Below are 18756 nucleotides of genomic sequence, written 5' to 3' on the forward strand. Positions count from 1 at the left end.
TGCCTGAGATGGTTCTCAATGGCCCACCCGCTATAATTGGTTGCAGTCACTCACACCTCAGTTTGCTTCCTGACCCCAGGTGTCTGAGCAATACCAGTGTGGGGACCTTTCCTTTGTTACCATGATAAGATTACCATTTTGGAGATTATGCTGGCCAGCTTTTGGTGGACACAGCAGCTGCTTTATCATGAATCTGATGTCTGTCCTATGGCTTGCTGGTCACCTGGTTTGTGTTGAACTTGGAAACACAAAACAAATAATAGAGGTAGACATCAAACTTCCAAGTTCCAAAATGTCTTAATATGATCTGAATCTTAGGTTGGTTTATTTGCCATTATTCACTTTGCTCTGGATAGGAAGAAACCTTAAACAGAACCTCAGCTTAAAGGGCTAATTCATCTGCTTGGGGCCGGCCTGCAAGAGAGTGATAGGAGGGGAGGGGGTAAGCAGATGGACTCACAACACGTATCAGAGGATAAAATATATTAGCACACATATGTACATGGTGTTTACATGATTACGTGTTTATATGTTTCATGGAATCATAGATATGGAGAGAGTCAGCATTCAACTATTCACTATTTATTATTGGGATAAGCAGAGCAATGAAGCAGAAAACGATGTAAATAGTGGCATTTGTTTATATTAGGGGTACATAGGCTGACAAACTGTATGTATTATAAGCATTTATATTAGGGCTACATAGGCTGACAAACTGTATGTATTATAAGCAGAGTAGAATTTTAGTTTGGTGGGAATAGGCAGCTGTAAGGTTCTGCAGGTAGATTGGATGGAAAGACTACGGCAGCATCCCTCAGTGGAGATCCAGAGTAGGAGGGGAAGAAGGGGAACAAAGTGAGTGGACAGAGCTTAGTTGCCTTATGTACGAATATGCAATTATAGGTTATGGTGATTAGTAATAATGTTGTCATGAAATTAATTCTACTATGGCACGCCACAGGCTATCCAGGGTAAGTTGTGGGGGGTTGAGGGAGGTGGTGATCCCTTCGGGAGTATGAAGCCGGGGTACAATAAGGGAGGGAACGGGATACAAGCCCTGGTCACCTTATATATACACCCAAAGAGGCCAAAGTAATATGGCTACTTCATCTGTATCAACGACATAGTACAATATGATAGATATACAGTATATATATATATATATATATATATATATATATATATATATATTATATTATATATAAACACTCGCTCTGTCTTTATATACAGTATATATATATAGAGAGAGAGGGGATCATTGTTTTTATTTGTATTTTCAAAAAAAGATGTTTAATTATTTGTGCTAGGTTCCGAGTTTGGGTTATGATAGACTGTGTTCCAACCGCTCCTTAACTTCACTGCTGACATTCTGACAGTGCTACTGGTAAATCTAGGGCTTTAATCACTGATACCACAGCAAAACAGGTAGGCAGGAGCGGAGTGTAAGACTGTCAGGGGGAGACATCTTTAAAAAGCCTTTCTGGACTTCTCACACACACACCCCACAGAACATTCCACAGGCGAGGCTCTCAAAAGCAGAACACTCTGCCTCCTTTTGTACTTTTTGATACTCTTGGTATTCCAAGACGACCTGCACTCTGGGAACAAAGAGGTCTAGGTGGGAAGTAGGGGACAGTCCATTCCCAATAGTGCTCCCATTTGGCTTTGTCTAGGCGTTATTTCCAAAATCAGAACTGTCCTATCCCTTCAAGTTGCAGAAAAACTAATCCATCCATTTACTGCTATGCGACTAGACTACTGCAATGCTCTCTTGTCCTGAGCCTCCAACTAATACAGAACGCTGCAAAGTAGAATTGATTTCAAAGTACTCCCTCTAAAATACAAAGCTCTAAATGGCCTAGCTCCAAATCTCCAAGTATAAATCAAGGAATGAATGGCCCCCTACTGCCCCCTACTGCCCATCTAGACCCCTACTGCCCCCTACTGCCCCCTACTGCCCATCTAGACCCCTACTGCCCCCTACTGCTCCCTACTGCCCCCTACTGCTCCCTACTGCCCCCTACTGCCCCCTACTGCCCATCTAGACCCCTACTGCCCCCTACTGCCCCCTACTGCCCATCTAGACCCCTACTGCCCCCTACTGCCCCCTACTGCTCCCTACTGCCCCCTACTGCTCCCTACTGCCCATCTAGACCCCTACTGCCCATCTAGACCCCTACTGCCCCCTACTGCTCCCTACTGCCCATCTAGACCCCTACTGCCCATCTAGACCCCTACTGCCCATCTAGACCCCTACTGCCCCTACTGCCCCCTACTGCCCCCTACTGCCCCCTACTGCTCCCTACTGCCCCCTACTGCTCCCTACTGCCCATCTAGACCCCTACTGCCCATCTAGACCCCTACTGCTCCCTACTGCCCCCTACTGCCCATCTAGACCCTACTGCTCCCTACTGCCCATCTAGACCCCTACTGCCCCCTACTGCTCCCTACTGCCCCCTACTGCTCCCTACTGCCCATGTAGACCCCTACTGCCCCCTACTGCCCCCTACTGCTCCCTACTGCCCCCTACTGCCCATCTAGACCCCATACTGCCCATCTAGACCCCTACTGCCCCCTACTGCCCATCTAGACCCCTACTGCCCCCTACTGCCCATCTAGACCCCTACTGCCCCCTACTGCCCATCTAGACCCCTACTGCCCCCTACTGCTCCCTACTGCCCCCTACTGCTCCCTACTGCCCATTTAGACCCCTACTGCCCCCTACTGCCCCCTACTGCTCCCTACTGCTCCCTACTGCCCATCTAGAGCCCTACTGCCCCCTACTGCTCCCTACTGCCCCCTACTGCCCCCTACTGCCCCCTGCTGCCCATCTAGACCCCTACTGCCCCCTACTGCCCATCTAGACCCCTACTGCCCATCTAGACCCCTACTGCTCCCTACTGCTCCCTACTGCCCCTACTGCCCCCTACTGCTCCCTACTGCCCCCTACTGCCCCCTACTGCTCCCTACTGCCCATCTAGAGCCCTACTGCCCCCTACTGCCCATCTAGAGCCCTACTGCCCCCTACTGCTCCCTACTGCCCCCTACTGCCCCCTACTGCTCCCTACTGCCCATCTAGACCCCTACTGCCCCCTACTGCTCCCTACTGCCCATCTAGACCCCTACTGCTCCCTACTGCCCCCTACTGCCCCCTACTGCTCCCTACTGCCCCCTACTGCCCATCTAGACCCCTACTGCCCCCTACTGCCCCCTACTGCTCCCTACTGCCCCCTACTGCTCCCTACTGCCCCCTACTGCTCCCTACTGCCCATCTAGAGCCCTACTGCCCCCTACTGCCCCCTGCTGCCCATCTAGACCCCTACTGCCCCCTACTGACCCCTACTGCCCATCTAGAGCCATACTGCCCATCTAGAGCCCTACTGCCCCCTACTGCCCATCTAGACCCCTATGTTTGCAGTGTGCAGGTGGTTTTGTAATTCCAAGAGTATCAAAAAGCACAATAGGAGGCTTTTAAGGAATTTAAGTGCAATTACAGCCTGGGCTTACTCCTGACACCTCAGCAAATAAATATACAGTACTGTGCAAAAGTTTTAGGCGGGTGTGAAAAAATGCTGTAAATCATCGAGTCTGTCTGGGATTACATGAAGATTGGTGCATACAATTATCTGAGGTAAATAGCTGTGACACCACAGTGTACAAATTGGTCATGCAATATGACACAGCATTTTTTCACTTTTACCTTTGCATCAAAATAATGCAAATGTAAGTGCCAGTTGCAAAATGCACTAAACCATCGAGTCTGTCTGGGATTACATGAAGAGACAGAAGGATTTGAGGAACCCTAAATCCACAGAAGATCTGTGGTTAGTTCTCCAAGATGCTTGGAACAACCTACCAGCCGAGTTCCTTCAAAAACTGTGTGCAAGTGTACCTAGAAGAATTGATGCTGTTTTGAAGGCAAAGGGTGGTCACACCAAATATTGATTTGATTTAGATTTATCTTCTGTTCATTCACTGCATTTTATTAATTTATGAAAAGAAACTGTTAACACTTCCATTTTTTAAAGCATTCTTAGTTTACAGCATTATTTTCACACCTGCCTAAAACTTTTGCACAGTACTGTATATTTTCCCAAGACCAGTGTGGTATATTGTAAGTAGTATTATGCATATAATGTAAATTCTTAAAACCCCTTCATTGAAAATGTGTTGTTATAAGTAGTTCCCCAATGCACCCTGACTCAAGATGGGCAATGTGTGGCTATTCTGAGATATACAGAGAGATACCGCTTCAACTTCGATTTACATTCAAATTGATCGTTCTAATTTTAGCTTAAACTGGGCAAGTACTGCTTCTCTTGCTTGTCCCCAGACTATGCAACTGGTCACTCAGTTCAAGAAAATATAATCTTAAAAATATTTTTAAGTTCTAGTTCTCTTCCAAAAACGGATCTAATTTGTCATTTATATTTCATTATTCGCATAGCATAAAGAGCACATGATTATCAGGAAAAAAAAAGATTTTGCAGTCTTCCAGCTTAATCATGAATTGATTTGACATGTGTTCTGTGGTACAGGATGTGTTAGAATTGATTTGACATGTGTTCTGTGGTACAGGATGTGTTAGCATTGATTCGACATGTGTTCTGTGGTACAGGATGTGTTAGCATTGATTCGACATGTGTTCTGTGGTACAGGATGTGTAAGCATTGATTTGACATGTGTTCTGTGGTACAGGATGTGTAAGCATTGATTTGACATGTGTTCTGTGGTACAGGATGTGTTAGCATTGCAGATTTAGATTTCCTTCTCATCCTTTAGGACCTTCTCTATGTCATTTCCTATGGACCATCCCAAGTGAAGCCCCCTGCTGTCCAGATGCTCTTCCATTACTGGCCCAACTTAAAGCCTCCAGGTGCCATCAGTGAATACAGAGGACTACAATACACAGGTACATACAACTGTCACCCATATACCTTTTCTCACCGCTTACATTGTTTTTGGGGGGTGGGATAGTGAAGATGCGGACTCGAACTCGGGACCCCATGGCCCCAGGTATTCATGGTGCTACCACTTGTGCCACAGTTCTTTACTAACTGCTTCACCTTTCCTGATCAGTGTAAATTTTTTTCCACCATCTTATCTTAAACATTATTTGCTCTGCTGTTTGAATTCATTGTGTCTGCACAGCCTGGAACCCTATTCACTGCCAGCACATTGAGTGTCACAATGCCATCAACAAACCTGCAGTTAAGGTATGGAACTCAGCCATGTTGAGTGTTGTTGTTGTTTGTGCTTAATCTAGGGTTATATTGTGCTTTAAATTCTTTACTTTGTATTATTTTCTTAAGGGTTGGCCACACATGTATACAGATACAATAGTGCACTTTCATTGAAAGTCTGATTGTAACGTTCAAGATTGTGTGTCTTGAATAGTGTCTTATATTTGTGCCTTAAATGCTTGAATATACTTTGGTGTGAAATATTCTTTATTTGGGATGATTTATGTGCAAAAATGACAACGACAGAGAAGTGCCCATTAGAATCAATGACCCTAGACCAGTAGAGTGTGTGTTAATGAAGAAGTGCCCATTAGAATCAATTACCCTAGACCAGTAGAGTGTGTGTTAATGAAGATTTGACAGACTCAAAACTTTGCACTGTAAATACAAGCACGTAATACACAGAGTTTCTGCTTACCACGAGGAGAAAGATCAATAAGAGAATGACTATATAGTGTGTAGTATATATGCTGATTCACAGATTCCTCTTGAAATGTCTCTCTCAGTTGTTCTTCACTCTTCTTTCTTAAGATGTGCATCGATCCAACTCTATCGGTGGCCCTGGGAGACAAGCCTCCTCCTCTGTATATATGTGAAGAGTGCAGTCAAAGGATTGCAGGGTAGGTCCATATCTAATATCACATGTAAACATTTGGCATATGCATCTTTTTTATTTGGATCTTTATCTCTGTAATGTTGTTTTATATGCAGATTGCAGTAGTTAATGAAGTATCTATATATTGTTGATTGCCACGTTATTTCTAATGTTTTTTTTTGTCAATATGTTAAAATCGACTCACATTTAATGCCCCACTATGTAGGAATGATTATTTTTGGGCAGTGTTTTTTTTTCTTTTGCACTTCTTTCCTGGCAGTGTAAAGATGAACAAAGTAGGTTGCTCCCAGCCGTATGAGCAGCTGCATTTTGTATCAGTTGTATCAATTCATCTGCCATCATAAAATAAATAAGGGCTGTTAGATATTGGTGGATTTCACATACCAAGCCATATCAATAGACCCCAACCTCAGTTTGCACAACACCAGGGGTCTGGAGCCAGGGCCATCTAGACTTGATTCCTGGCCTTTGTCCACAGCCATGACCAGATGGTTGGGGCCGGGCCTTTTAGCATTTAGATAGTCTGTGGTCAACTAGACCCCTCTGCCTGGCATTCACACCCCTCCATACCCCCCTTCATTTACACCCCCCCCCCCCCACCTCAACTAGAGCCCCAGACACATTACACCTTTACACATATGAAACACCCCTCAAGTTGATCCCTTCCTTTACACATATGAAACACCCCTCAAGTTGATCCCTTCCTTTACACATATCAAACACCCCTCAAGTTGATCCCTTCCTTTACACATATGAAACACCCCTCAAGTTGATCCCTTCCTTTACACATATCAAACACCCCTCAAGTTGATCTCTTCCTGCCAAAGGTAGGCACACATCAGAGACCCTCCCCCTCCTGCCAAAGGGCCCAGGAAGCTCCCCCCGACAAACCCTGTGTGGGTAACCCTTTATGCCATTGTCTAGTATGTTCATTCTGTAAACCTATCTGAAGCTACAGAATGATGATACCATTCAGAGGACAGCGGCGAAAGGATATGGCGGTCAAAGACAACGGAAGATAACCACAAACTTGTTACAGTGCTGTGTGTTAGAAATTCTGAGGCTTAAACTTTGTTGGAATAAACGGATTATTTCGCTAAGCCACCTCTCTTACTCATTATAAACTAACTTGAACCAAGGAAACAACTTTGGTGTTTCATTAAAGATTCGCCCAGAACAGCAGATTTTTTTTGCCCAATTATTTAACGGTTTAAATGTCATCACTGTTATGATTAAAAGTAGGACCTGGCATTAGACCAGATCATTTCTTTTTATATAATCCCTTTTGTCAAATCCATTTCACTACGAAATAGAACCTATGACCACATTCCAATGTTGATTTAACATCATCATTTAAACCTTACACACAGTCATCGCCAGAATTGAATGTATTCTATATTCTTGTTCAGTTTGGGTCGTCTGACGATAACGGACCTAAATACTTTAAAGTCAGTGTTTCAACGTGCAGTGTTACTTCAAAAACCACTAGAAACCACTTTCTTGTACAGCTGAAGAAAGTCTTTTGTCTGAAATGCTTTGCTTTTTGAAGAAATGTTGTGGACAGGACTGGAATGATTAATTATTTTCCGACCTCTGCACGCAGCAGTTATTCTTTGGATTTCTCTCTATCTATCCATCCATCCATCCATCCACTTATGCAATGTGTTCTTAGAATTGTCCATACTTCTTTTACAGAGACCATGCAGAGTGGCTTGTTGATGTGCTGTTACCACAAGGTAAGTGTAAACTTAAATGTTTTTAAATTGTGCCCAATATGATGCATAAATAGAAATAGTTTCATGGATTGAAACCAACCATATATACCTTAAATACCAAACAATGCTGTATGAAACTGCAAACTCTTCTGACTTTGTTCTTCCAGCTGAGATATCGGCTATATGTCAAAAAAAGGTAAGTCTATCAATGTGTTTCTGTAAGTCTATCAGTGTGTGTTTAAAAGGTAAGTCTATCAGTGTGTGTTTCTTTGTAGATGTTAGTTGTGGGGAGAAGAGGGGATGAAGGATCACTGTCATATTATCTGAACAACTGCTCTAAAATATCACATCCGTCTATCACAACTGCTCTTAAATATCACATCCATCTATCACAATACACACAGAATGTTCAGTCAGTTTGTCTTAAATATCACATCTGTCTATCACAACTGCTCTTAAATATCACATCCGTCTATCACAACTGCTCTAAAATATCACATCTGTCTATCACAACTGCTCTTAAATATCACATCCGTCTATCACAACTGCTCTAAAATATCACATCTGTCTATCACAACTGCTCTTAAATATCACATCCGTCTATCACAACTGCTCTTAAATATCACATCCGTCTATCACAACTGCTCTAAAATATCACATCCGTCTATCTGATACACACAGAATGTTCAGTCAGTTTGTCTTGATTTCTTGAATTCGCTTTTGCATTTCAGTCTTTTTCTGTACCTATACAAAGTTAAATGGTGTCATTTATTCTTTGATTGGTACGTTGCATTTAACGATACAGAAACATTGTTGCATCAGTCTGTCTCAACACAGGCTTCCTGTGAATCCTTAAAAAATCTTAAAAGGCACTGAATTCATTCATCTCGAAAGAAGTCCTTGATTGGTTTCGAAATTTCAAATGCTGAATGTCGATGGTATTGAAAAAATACATCTTATTTACGGAATGCCTTTCTTATTAATGTCACACAAATCAGGATAGCGGAACCATCAACACTCATGTTTTGCAGCGTGCTCAGAGCAGATGCACTGTCTGCTAGTGATGACATTAGGAAGTGCAAATTCAATGAAAACCACTGTGTGGCTGAAACCAGTACCAGGCAATGTATATAAGACACAGTGTATATAAGATACAGTGTATATAAGATACAATGTATATAAGACACAGTGCATATAAGACAGAGTGTATTTTGTGCAAACTCTGTATATCTCATTTGCCCCGTCAAAATGTCCTGATCAAACCTGAAAGTAATTGAAAGATTCAACGTTGGCTAATGATTGCGAGTGGTATTTAACAGTATTTAAACTGTGGATAACTGGATCTACCTTCCCTGGTACCCTGGTACTACCTTCATTGAGCATTGTGCACGCACGGATCAGAACCTTCACATTGAATGCGTCAGATGAGATCACAATGTCATGGGTTCTTGTGTTTGTCAGAAGCGCTTCTCCAAGACCGTTAACAGTATGATATAGTAGGATATTTATAATCTTTCAAGGTCCACAGAGGCAAATGGAGCATGTTAGGAGGAACACAGATCCTAAACAAACTGTAGTGCTTCTTCATCATATAAAATAGGGAAATTAGTTAACACATAATTGGTGCTTGTTAGATCTATTTTTAAATACCAAAGCAATGTCCCCTCTGCTAGTGTTAATCAATGAATGCGGTTAAGCGGTTTAGAGCTTTTAAGTTGTTTTCAGCAAACTCCCAGATACCACCAATTATCTGTGGATTATCTGAGAGTACACAGGAGTGCAGGAGTCCCAGATACACCTCTTTTCACGCAGTGCAGAAAGCAAACTGAACTGAACTGAGCTGTTCTACCGTAAAGACTTTTAAACCAAACAGGATGTTGAAAAATACAGCTATACAAAAGAGATAACAGTCTTTGGCGGAGGCCTACCCCAAACACATCTTTCAGGGACCAACTTTTGTCTGTGGGTGGGAGGAGGGTCATGTCAAAGTGGGCCTGTGGGTGGGAGGAGGGTCATGTCAAAGTGGGCCTACTAAAAGCAGCAGCAGCAGAGAGGTTGGTTAGACATTATGACCTGCTGGCTATTGATCAAAAATAATGAGTAAACCAATTCAGTTTCCATTTTACAGCTGACAATAAGCGTGTGTTTTCTAATCTGGGTGAGCTTGTTGGTGGAAAAACTGCAGCAGCATCCCACAGATTGTCTCTCCCCCCTTTGCTGTAGACTAAGTGATTGGACAGAACTATGTATTCTAGTTGCGTGCGTGTATGTAATTAGAGGTCATAAGAAACAGTGTTATCACAGACATCCACATTTGCAGGTCCTACTACAGTGCCTTGTGTGTATTACACCATCACACAGTGTAACATTACTACAGTGTGTATTCAACCATCACAGTCATCCCCATTTTCACAATTACAAAAATTACAGATTTTCCCCAGTGTTTTTATTGCGAACATTTATGCTCTAATATATTTCCAAATGCAAAACAAGTTAATTTATTAAACCTAAAGGAATTAAAAACTAAAATATACTGTGTATGTGAGTATTCAAACCTCTGGGCTTTTGAGTTCCAGATTAAGGCAGATGTTATTCCCAAAAGTTAGAGAGGTGCCGCTTATTTGACCATTCAAATGGCATTCAAAGATCATAAAACTGTATGAGACACTATTTAGCAGCCAGCAATATCAGACCAAGTAACTCATGTCTAATGGTGAACTAACTTCTTTTTTTAAGCTTTTATTTTTTATATTATCACTCTAATAAATTCCATTCTGACTGACAACTTTTATTCAACATTCATTATATATTTGTTTTATATTGTATTATTCTAGGAGTATAGATTGATTGCATCTTCTCTACATGATAATTTGATCCATTGCATGTTAGGATTACATCATTTTCCAAAAACTGCAAAATTCACACTGAATTTGTAAAACAATTATGTAGGGGCACAGAGGGCCACAGTTAACGACTAACTTAGGGCTGAGCTCTTTGGTTTCATATGCGTTAAAATGTAATGAATTGTGGATGCTTAGTTTAAGAAGAATCCAGAATTTGTAGTGATCTTTTCTGGATATCAATTAAAAATGGAAATCAGACCAATTCTGCGCTGCATGTATTTGTGGGTGTCTTTCTTTAGACATTAATTCGGCATGCAAGGGCTCTATTGTGTCCCATCTATTTTGAACTGGGATTTCAATTCTATGGGATTCAATTCAAATGCTCTTCGTACCTTTTCTTTTAGTGCATTCACTGCAAGGCCAAAGTTTCATGTATATGTATCAGGACCGTAAGAGGCTGTTTGTGGCCGCTATTGGGGTCTAGAGGGTTAATCATCAAACAGTAATAGTGATGTAGAATAAAAGGCGTTATCCTATGATGTTTACATTGGATATGTATGCTTCTTATATTTAACTTCTATTCATTATAAATGACAGTTATTCACTGTATGTTGTTTGCTATGTGTAAAAGACAATAACAGCAACAAACTGTCAGATAAGTGTGGATCACCCTCATCTACAGTAACGATCTGAAAAGAATTGCATGCAAGAGAATTAAGGCATCTGTTTATAGGGCTGTGCTTGTAGAGCTGATGATGTTAAACCTCCCTCAGTCACCATCCTTTCTATTTTTAGAAAATTGAGACTCATAGTGAGCGGTATTATTTACTGTATGTTCCAGTGGTATTTGTGGTTTCCCTAAAAACAAATGTCATGCTTTGGTTAATAGGTCACTGACAAGCATCAGTTTTTTCTGTCCCTGATTCCTTTTACCCACATTTCGTTTATATAGAGATTTTTCCAGTGAACACTTGTTATCTTTAATTTTCATTGTCACATCTGAATTGATTTTTCTCTTTTTCTCTTCTTCACCTCCTCTCCTCTCCTCTCCTCCCTCTACAGAACTGCAGCTCTCATGTGCGACGAGCAGTAGTCACCTGCTTCTCAGCCAGCTGCTGTGGACACCATGGCAACAGGCCTGTGCGTTATTGCAAGCGTTGCCACGTCAACCACCACAGTGAGGTGGGAGCCTCGGCTGAAAACCATCTGTACCAGACATCCCCTCCCCCCATAAACACAAGAGAGTGTGGTGCTGAAGAGTTGGTGTGCACTGTGGAGGCCGTTATAAGGTACCACCCTTATGCCACACCTCACTGACATACTAATATATACATACTGTATGTGTCCATCCACCCTTATGACACACCTCACTGACATACTAATATATACATACTGTATGTGTTCATCCATGAGGATGTTACTTTTATAATAATGAGGATGTTACTTTTCTTGTTTTCTTGCAAAACATACTTTGCCTTTTTATTCCAATGTGTAGAGCCAGCATCCACTAATTCCTTGCTGCCTATTAGATTGTGTTTATGGGAGGTAATGTTTGGCGTTGTTCTAAGACTGATTGCAACACACTATACGAATAATGCTATATATGGCAATCATGTGACAGTTTCTGCATTATACCATATGTACTCAGAAGCTGTTACTGATGAATGAATATTTCAATACGGCTTTGATGTCTGCTTTGATGGTCATCTGTTTATTGCCAACATCTCTGGTTTGCCAATTCATAGCGCCTCCTTCAGGGAGATGGAGGTGTTGCCTACATTGTGTGCACACCCAACCTACTACACACAGGGTGGATACAGTATGGGAAGCACTCCAACATGTAGTGACAGTCAAAATTCTAGTCATAGTCTCAAAATAATTAAATGATTTAAGGTGTTAAGGGAAACCGTGTGAAATAAATGATGGCAGCATATACCCAACATCAAAAGACATCTGTGGGAAAAAAAGATGTGTGCCACAATTGATAGCTATCCAACAGGGACAGATAGACACTGGTAGGATACTTGTTACCACTGAAGCACAGCTCTAAAAATTAACTCAGGATTTAACGAATCCATATCTACACCAGGCTCAATGAAAACAGTTGATTGTGAGCTTGACAAAGCTAGTTTGTATGGTGTAGTATTAATGGCAGTGCTGCCCATCTAGCCAAGGCTAAATCACAAACATGCTCACCATGGTTAAAGAACAATAACATGTGTGTGTGTGTGTGCGTGTGCGTGTGTGTGTGTGTGTGCTCGAGTGTGTGCTGTTGGGTGCGTGCCAGAAAGAATGTGCGTGTATGTGTGTTCCCTTGTTCGGTCACTGTAGGTCCTCGTGCGTGTGTGTGCACGTTCGTGAACATACATGTGGTATGAACAAATTGTGAAGTGCAAAGTTGAAGTTTTCTCTTTGTGTGTGTGGCTATGTTAAGGCCAATGTGTGTGTAATCTGTGTGATTATAAAGCCAAGTTAAGAGAGAGAAACGGTTGGTAATGCACGCAAGACCCCATGTCTAAATGTCCAATACTAACCGTAGCCCTTGGACGTATGGTGTGGTGAGGCCAACTACCAAATAATCATGAAAAGATGTCCCAAGAGTTGTGTTCAGTGAACACAACAAATCAGTGCATGTCCAATGGCAAAGGTAAAACAGTCTTATGCTTAGCCAGGTAGTGAGTATGCTATAGGGTAGTGAGTATGCTATAAGGTAGTGAGTTTGCTATAGGGTAGTTGTAAATGCCTAGTTATCGAAGTTACCAGTCCTTGGGGAAAGGGATGCACTGGTGGATCCGATGTTGGAGAGGCAAACAGCAGATAGTCCGTGGATGAAGAAGATTGTAGCTCTGATTTCGTCGTTGTGCTCACAGTCTGAAAGTTCAGAGTCCGAGTCCAGGTTCTTCCATGGTGCATCTTGTCTCAAGTTTTTAATCTAAATCTCAAAATCAAAAATCCAATTTTGTTGAAAAAGTCTCAGGCTGGTACCTACTGTTGCCACGGTGGCTTACAGACACAAATACCTCAAGTCACGCATACTTTAGTATACTTTGACAGTCCTCGATGTCTTCCACTGTGCTTGCACCCCGTTCAAGTATGTGTACGCTTTTGTCCTCTGACTTTTGACGCTAAAAAGCCTCACTGTATCCTTACTGCTTGCATATTGTCTGTAGCCTGCTGAAGGAGGCTGAGATTCATGCAGAGCAAAGAGAACTGGAGATGAATCGCCGCAGGCAGCTGGGACTGTCAGCCTCCCATCACTCGCTGGACAACACTGACTTTGACAACAAGGAGGATGACCAACATGATCAGAGACTACTCAGCCAGTTTGGCATCTGGTTTCTGGTGGGTGATCATCTTCTTTAATATTTTTACTGTATATATTTTTTGTTCTTCAGAAATCGCACAATATCTATGAGCGATCAGAATTTTTGTGTACTTTCAAATCTAAATATAAATGAAATAGCATTTCTTCTGTGTTTCTTCCTATCAGGTGAGCTTGTGTACACCCAGTGAGAACACTCCCACAGAGAGCCTGGCCCGGCTGGTCAGCATGGTGTTCCAGTGGTTTCACTCCACTGCGTATATGATGGATGATGAGGTGGGCAGTCTGGTGGAGAAGCTCAAGCCCCAGTTTGTCACCAAGTGGTTAAAGACCGTGTGTGATGTGCGCTTCGATGTCATGGTGATGTGCCTGCTGCCCAAACCTGTGGAGTTTGCCAGGGTGAGGCATTTGGATACATGAAGAAATGTTTATCATGTGAAAACATGAAAGATGATAGCGTTAAACAGATAGCTCATCCTTACACTGAAAGATACTGTGGTTTCTGAGCAAAAGAAGGTAAAGCAGACATGACTTTGATCTTGAGATAAGAGTGGTTAAAAAAGCTGAATTGATTGAATGCTGCATGTTTTTATCCAGCAGTCTGTTCAACAATGTCAGTATAGATGGAAATGACTGAGTAAGATTGATAGCCCTCCCAATATTTTGGAAATCCTGGTTTGTCACAAATTGTAGGAATGAAGGGTGTCCTAATTGTAAAATAATAGTATTTAGCCAGGAGATCTGTTGTCAGTTACGATGTTATTTGCATTACTTTTATTATTTTGTTAACCTTACTTATTGTAACGGTAGCCAGTGTGTACAGAGCTGTGCTGGTTACATTGGTGTCATGGCCCATTTGGGTGTGAGAAGTAGGGGGGTGAGTGAACAGTATCCAGAAGTAGGGGGGTGAGTGAAGAGTATCCAGAAGTAGGGGGGTGAGTGAACATTATCCAGAAGTAGGGGGGTGAGTGAACATTATCCAGAAGTAGGGGGGTGAGTGAACAGCATCCAGAGGCTTCAGAGCTGGGCAGCGAGTAAACCTCACTCCCTGACACCTTAAAGGGAAACTTTCAACCTGGGCCCTATTATGCTGCTGGGTTCAACCTGACGAGAATGAAAAATTTACTGATTCTAGTCTCTGAGCCAAAAAACAGCTGTTGATGGCCCATCCATTAAAAAGCTATTTATGTGATGACAGTATGGTAAGTTGGTGGTCATTTTTGGGTCTTTACAAGGCGAGAACACAAGCGCACAATGTGACTCATGAACAAAAGCACATGTTTGGGTTGTTTACACAAGAAGACGTACACTCCCTGATTGTAACTTTTCATCCGCAAGGAAGAACATTGCTTTTTTGACCCTAGATAGAACTGAGGATTTTGTTTAGCTGTTGATAATTCATCCATAGAGTAAATCAAGCAAATACATACAACCACATACATAAATCATATTGGCATACATGGTACATTGAATATCTTTTACGAAAAGTGAACAGACTACTTGTGGAATGAGATAAAAGATCATTAGCAGCAGTCATTATGAAGAATTATCGAACTTCTGAACATTTGAGTGGCCCATTGGAAACAATGGGACATTCTGCAGCGTTCTAAAGAGCCATGTAATAAGATTTACATTTACATTTAGCAGACACTTTTGTCCAAAGCGACGTACAAGGGAGAGAACAGTCAAGCTATGAGCAAAAGAGACCTAGTGTAACAAGATGTTTAATATTGTTATACGTCTTTTGCTGTATTATGCTTATCTTAGCATTAATCTGACCCACAAGAAGATAATATGTCAAGGACCTTTGTGGTTTGGCATGTCTTGAGAACTGTTTAAAAATGAAAAATGTTTGCAGTCAAATTCTAATGTCTCTCTGTGTGTGTGTGTGTGTGTGTGTGTGTGTGTGTGTGTGTGTGTGTGTGTGTGTGTGTGTGTGTGTGTGTGCTATCTCTGCTGTATTGGGCCTTATGTGAGGGCAGGTAGGTGGCTACTGGGACAAGTCATGCAGTACAGTGACCCAGCTGAAGGAGGGACTAAACCGCATCCTGTGTCTGATTCCCTATAATGTCATCAGCCAGCCGTTGTGGGAATGCTTCATGCCAGAGTGGTTGGAGGCCATTCGTACTGAGGTCCCTGACCACCAGCTCAAGGAGTTCCGTGAAGTGCTCAGGTAACCCATCTTTGCCAGTTCTACTAGAAAGTATCAGGAAGGAGCAGTGCAATTCAGTTCAATTCATTTATTTACTATAATGCCATTTACATTTGACATTGTCTTAATGCGTTTTACAAAGCTCAAGTGTGAACCCATAGTGCAAGGACATTTAACAGGAAGAAACCTTGAGTGGAAGGGGGGCTGCTTAAGGCCAGCCTGGAAGAGGGATAAAAACTATTTCAGTAATTAATTAAAAAAAAAGGCTGCACTGCACTGCACCAAACCCCCAAGAATCTGGAGAGATCTTTTTAAGATGCTTCAAAATTAATCTGGATCATATTTGGAGCATATCTGGAGATTTTTATATATGCGTGATCTATACTGAGCCAAGATTTGCCTCATATAGTATACTGTCTTCAGATCCATCTAATGCACTGTACGGGCTGTGCTCACAGGCACCAGAATAATGTAGGCATCTTGTCTTGTGAGCGAGCGCTGAATAAATGCGGGTGCAAATGTGCATAAATAGTGATACTCTCCCTACGAGGGCTATCAACACAATGTTGGTACTATGCTGATAATAGCAACAATAATATGTTGGTGATCTCACCCAATTCGATAGGCATCACCCATTCAACACAACAGCAGATCAATTGCGTGGAACACATGGGGTAGCCACACAAAATGTTGCGTCTATCATAGTGGTCAGAATAAAGAATAAAGAGAATAAACATAAAGATGCATAGTTAGTGATGCATAAAGACCCTATGTCTCTGGGAAGCAGAACTAACAATAATCCTTATATGGTGTGACCAAGCCAACTCCCAAATAATCATGAAAAGTTGTCACAACAGTAAAGTTTAGTGGTCAAACCAATGCATGTACAATGGTAAAGGTAAAACAGTCTTATGCTTAGCTAAGGTAGCTATAAATGCCCAGTTATTAAATTGGAGTTACCAATCCTTGGGGAAACAGGTTGCGCTGGCGGATCCAGCGTTGATGAACCAAACAGAAGAGTGTCCGTGGATGAAGGAGGCTGTAACTCTGGTATCGTCGTTGCTGTGCAGTGTAAAGAGAAGAGGAGGGTGATTACTCTCCTCGGAGATCGGGGAGAGAAGAGAAGTGCTCCCGTCAGAGTGCGGGGAGAGAAGGGGACTAAGTTGGTCCATGACTGGGGTCTTGTCTCCAGGTCAGGGGGCGTAGTTCAGGTGACAGGTGATCAGGGTACAGTTACAGATTGATTGGAGGGTAGGCCTTGACCATTTAGGCAAGTTCCTGATCAAATCACACATTGGACGAATTGGTATTGCACTATGTAACATTGGTGGACAGGGCGCAACACGTCTTGCGAGAACTACTTAATGCTTTATGGCACCACCTCACAACAACAACTAGACCCTTCTGCTACCAATGTCCAATGTATCTTATGCACAATGTGCCTTTATCATGTCACCAACATTTAATTAGATTACACATACTCCACATTCAAATGCTTTGAAAACAATGTGTATAGGCTGAAAACGCAAGCAGTATTTCAGCAAAACAAAAAATTGTCATTTATCATAAAACTATGCAGAGTCATATTTGTGTCAAATCCTGTGTATCTTACTGTACTCTACCTTGACAATTGACATGCTTATTTGGCTTCTGCCGTTTGCTTAGCTGGGTCCAAATCCTTCAGCATGTCAACAAATATGCACATGTTGCACTGTCCATTGCGGGGTCTTAAAGCACAATTTGTATTTACGACAGTGGTGTTCAAGTGAACTATTTTATTTATATAGTGCCAAAACAAACACATTTTCTCAAGGCGTTTTACAGAGCCCAATGCCTGAACCCCCTTAGAGCAAGCACAATGGCGAGTGGGGCAAGAAAAACTCCCTGTTAAACAGGAAGAAGCCTTAAGCAGAACCTCGGCACACAAGGGGGGGCCCATCTGCTTGAGGCCGGCAAGGTAGAGATAGAAGGGGTAATGTGGCAGAAGGTGAGCTACAGAAGGGAAGGGGAAACAACAAGTGGTAAATGTGCATAATACATACAAACATCATATAGTATATACATGATGCATACAAAATGTGCGGGTATTACTATTACTATTACAAGGGTAAGTAGAGTAGGAGCTGAAAAACATGTTGATGGTGGCAAATATATACATTGCAGGAAAATGCTAGTATGGGGTAGAGTAAGTGTATGACAGTGTGGTGGGGATGGGTACATGTGGGCCGATGGTTTCTACAAGTAGATCAGGTGGAGAGACTACAGCAGCGTCCCACAGCGAAGATAGTCTAGACCAGGAGGGGAAGAAAGTGAGTGGGTAGAGTTCGACTGCCAATATCCGTAGATGTACTTGATGGATATGGTAAAGAGGAACAATGTTTCAACATCCAAAAGGTCAACATTTTGGAAGTAGACATCTATTTGATAAACCGATAAGGAGATACACTTAGGTAAGCAATTAACAGTAGATAATATGGCCACTTACAGAAGGTAACCCTTAACCAGTGTGGGAGCACAGTACACTACTGAGCTACTGGGTTGTTGTACCCCAGGAATAACCTGGTTGACGCGCTTAGATGATTTAAAGATGATTACCGTCGGCGAGATAAAGTCCATACACGTCTTGCGTTCGTTAAACAGTTCTCCATTTATTGTCCATTAAAACGCAGAGCAACGACATGTTACTCAAACCTTCGCGGTATAGCGGTCAAAACCATTTGCCCTTCCGGGGTCAACACCTAACCACAACAGTAGGCTTCCTACCTATATGCCTAAAAACACCTGTGCAATGCACAGCAACACCCAGTGTACAAACAGGGACATTACACATTGAGTGACAACATATTTTGCCTGTGGCAACCCATT

The 18756-nt window shown here is 42.2% G+C and overlaps 1 protein-coding gene across 4 annotated transcripts in view; it reads left to right on the forward strand.

Moving 5' to 3' along the window:
- LOC105895330 (unc-79 homolog, NALCN channel complex subunit) overlaps positions 1-18756 on the forward strand; it is a 100402-nt gene that overhangs the window by 26068 nt on the left and 55578 nt on the right. For all 4 annotated transcript variants that reach the window (XM_031571575.2, XM_031571574.2, XM_031571576.2 and 1 more), the window contains exons 7-15: positions 4783-4912; positions 5152-5216; positions 5775-5863; positions 7555-7595; positions 7742-7770; positions 11480-11706; positions 13588-13759; positions 13908-14138; positions 15722-15912. In XM_031571575.2, coding sequence (XP_031427435.1) covers positions 4783-4912; positions 5152-5216; positions 5775-5863; positions 7555-7595; positions 7742-7770; positions 11480-11706; positions 13588-13759; positions 13908-14138; positions 15722-15912 — 1175 coding nt within the window. The remainder of the gene's footprint in view (positions 1-4782; positions 4913-5151; positions 5217-5774; positions 5864-7554; positions 7596-7741; positions 7771-11479; positions 11707-13587; positions 13760-13907; positions 14139-15721; positions 15913-18756) is intronic.

The sequence above is a fragment of the Clupea harengus genome, chromosome 8 (assembly GCF_900700415.2).
Source record: "Clupea harengus chromosome 8, Ch_v2.0.2, whole genome shotgun sequence".
In the NCBI taxonomy this organism is placed as follows: Eukaryota; Metazoa; Chordata; class Actinopteri; order Clupeiformes; family Clupeidae; genus Clupea; species Clupea harengus.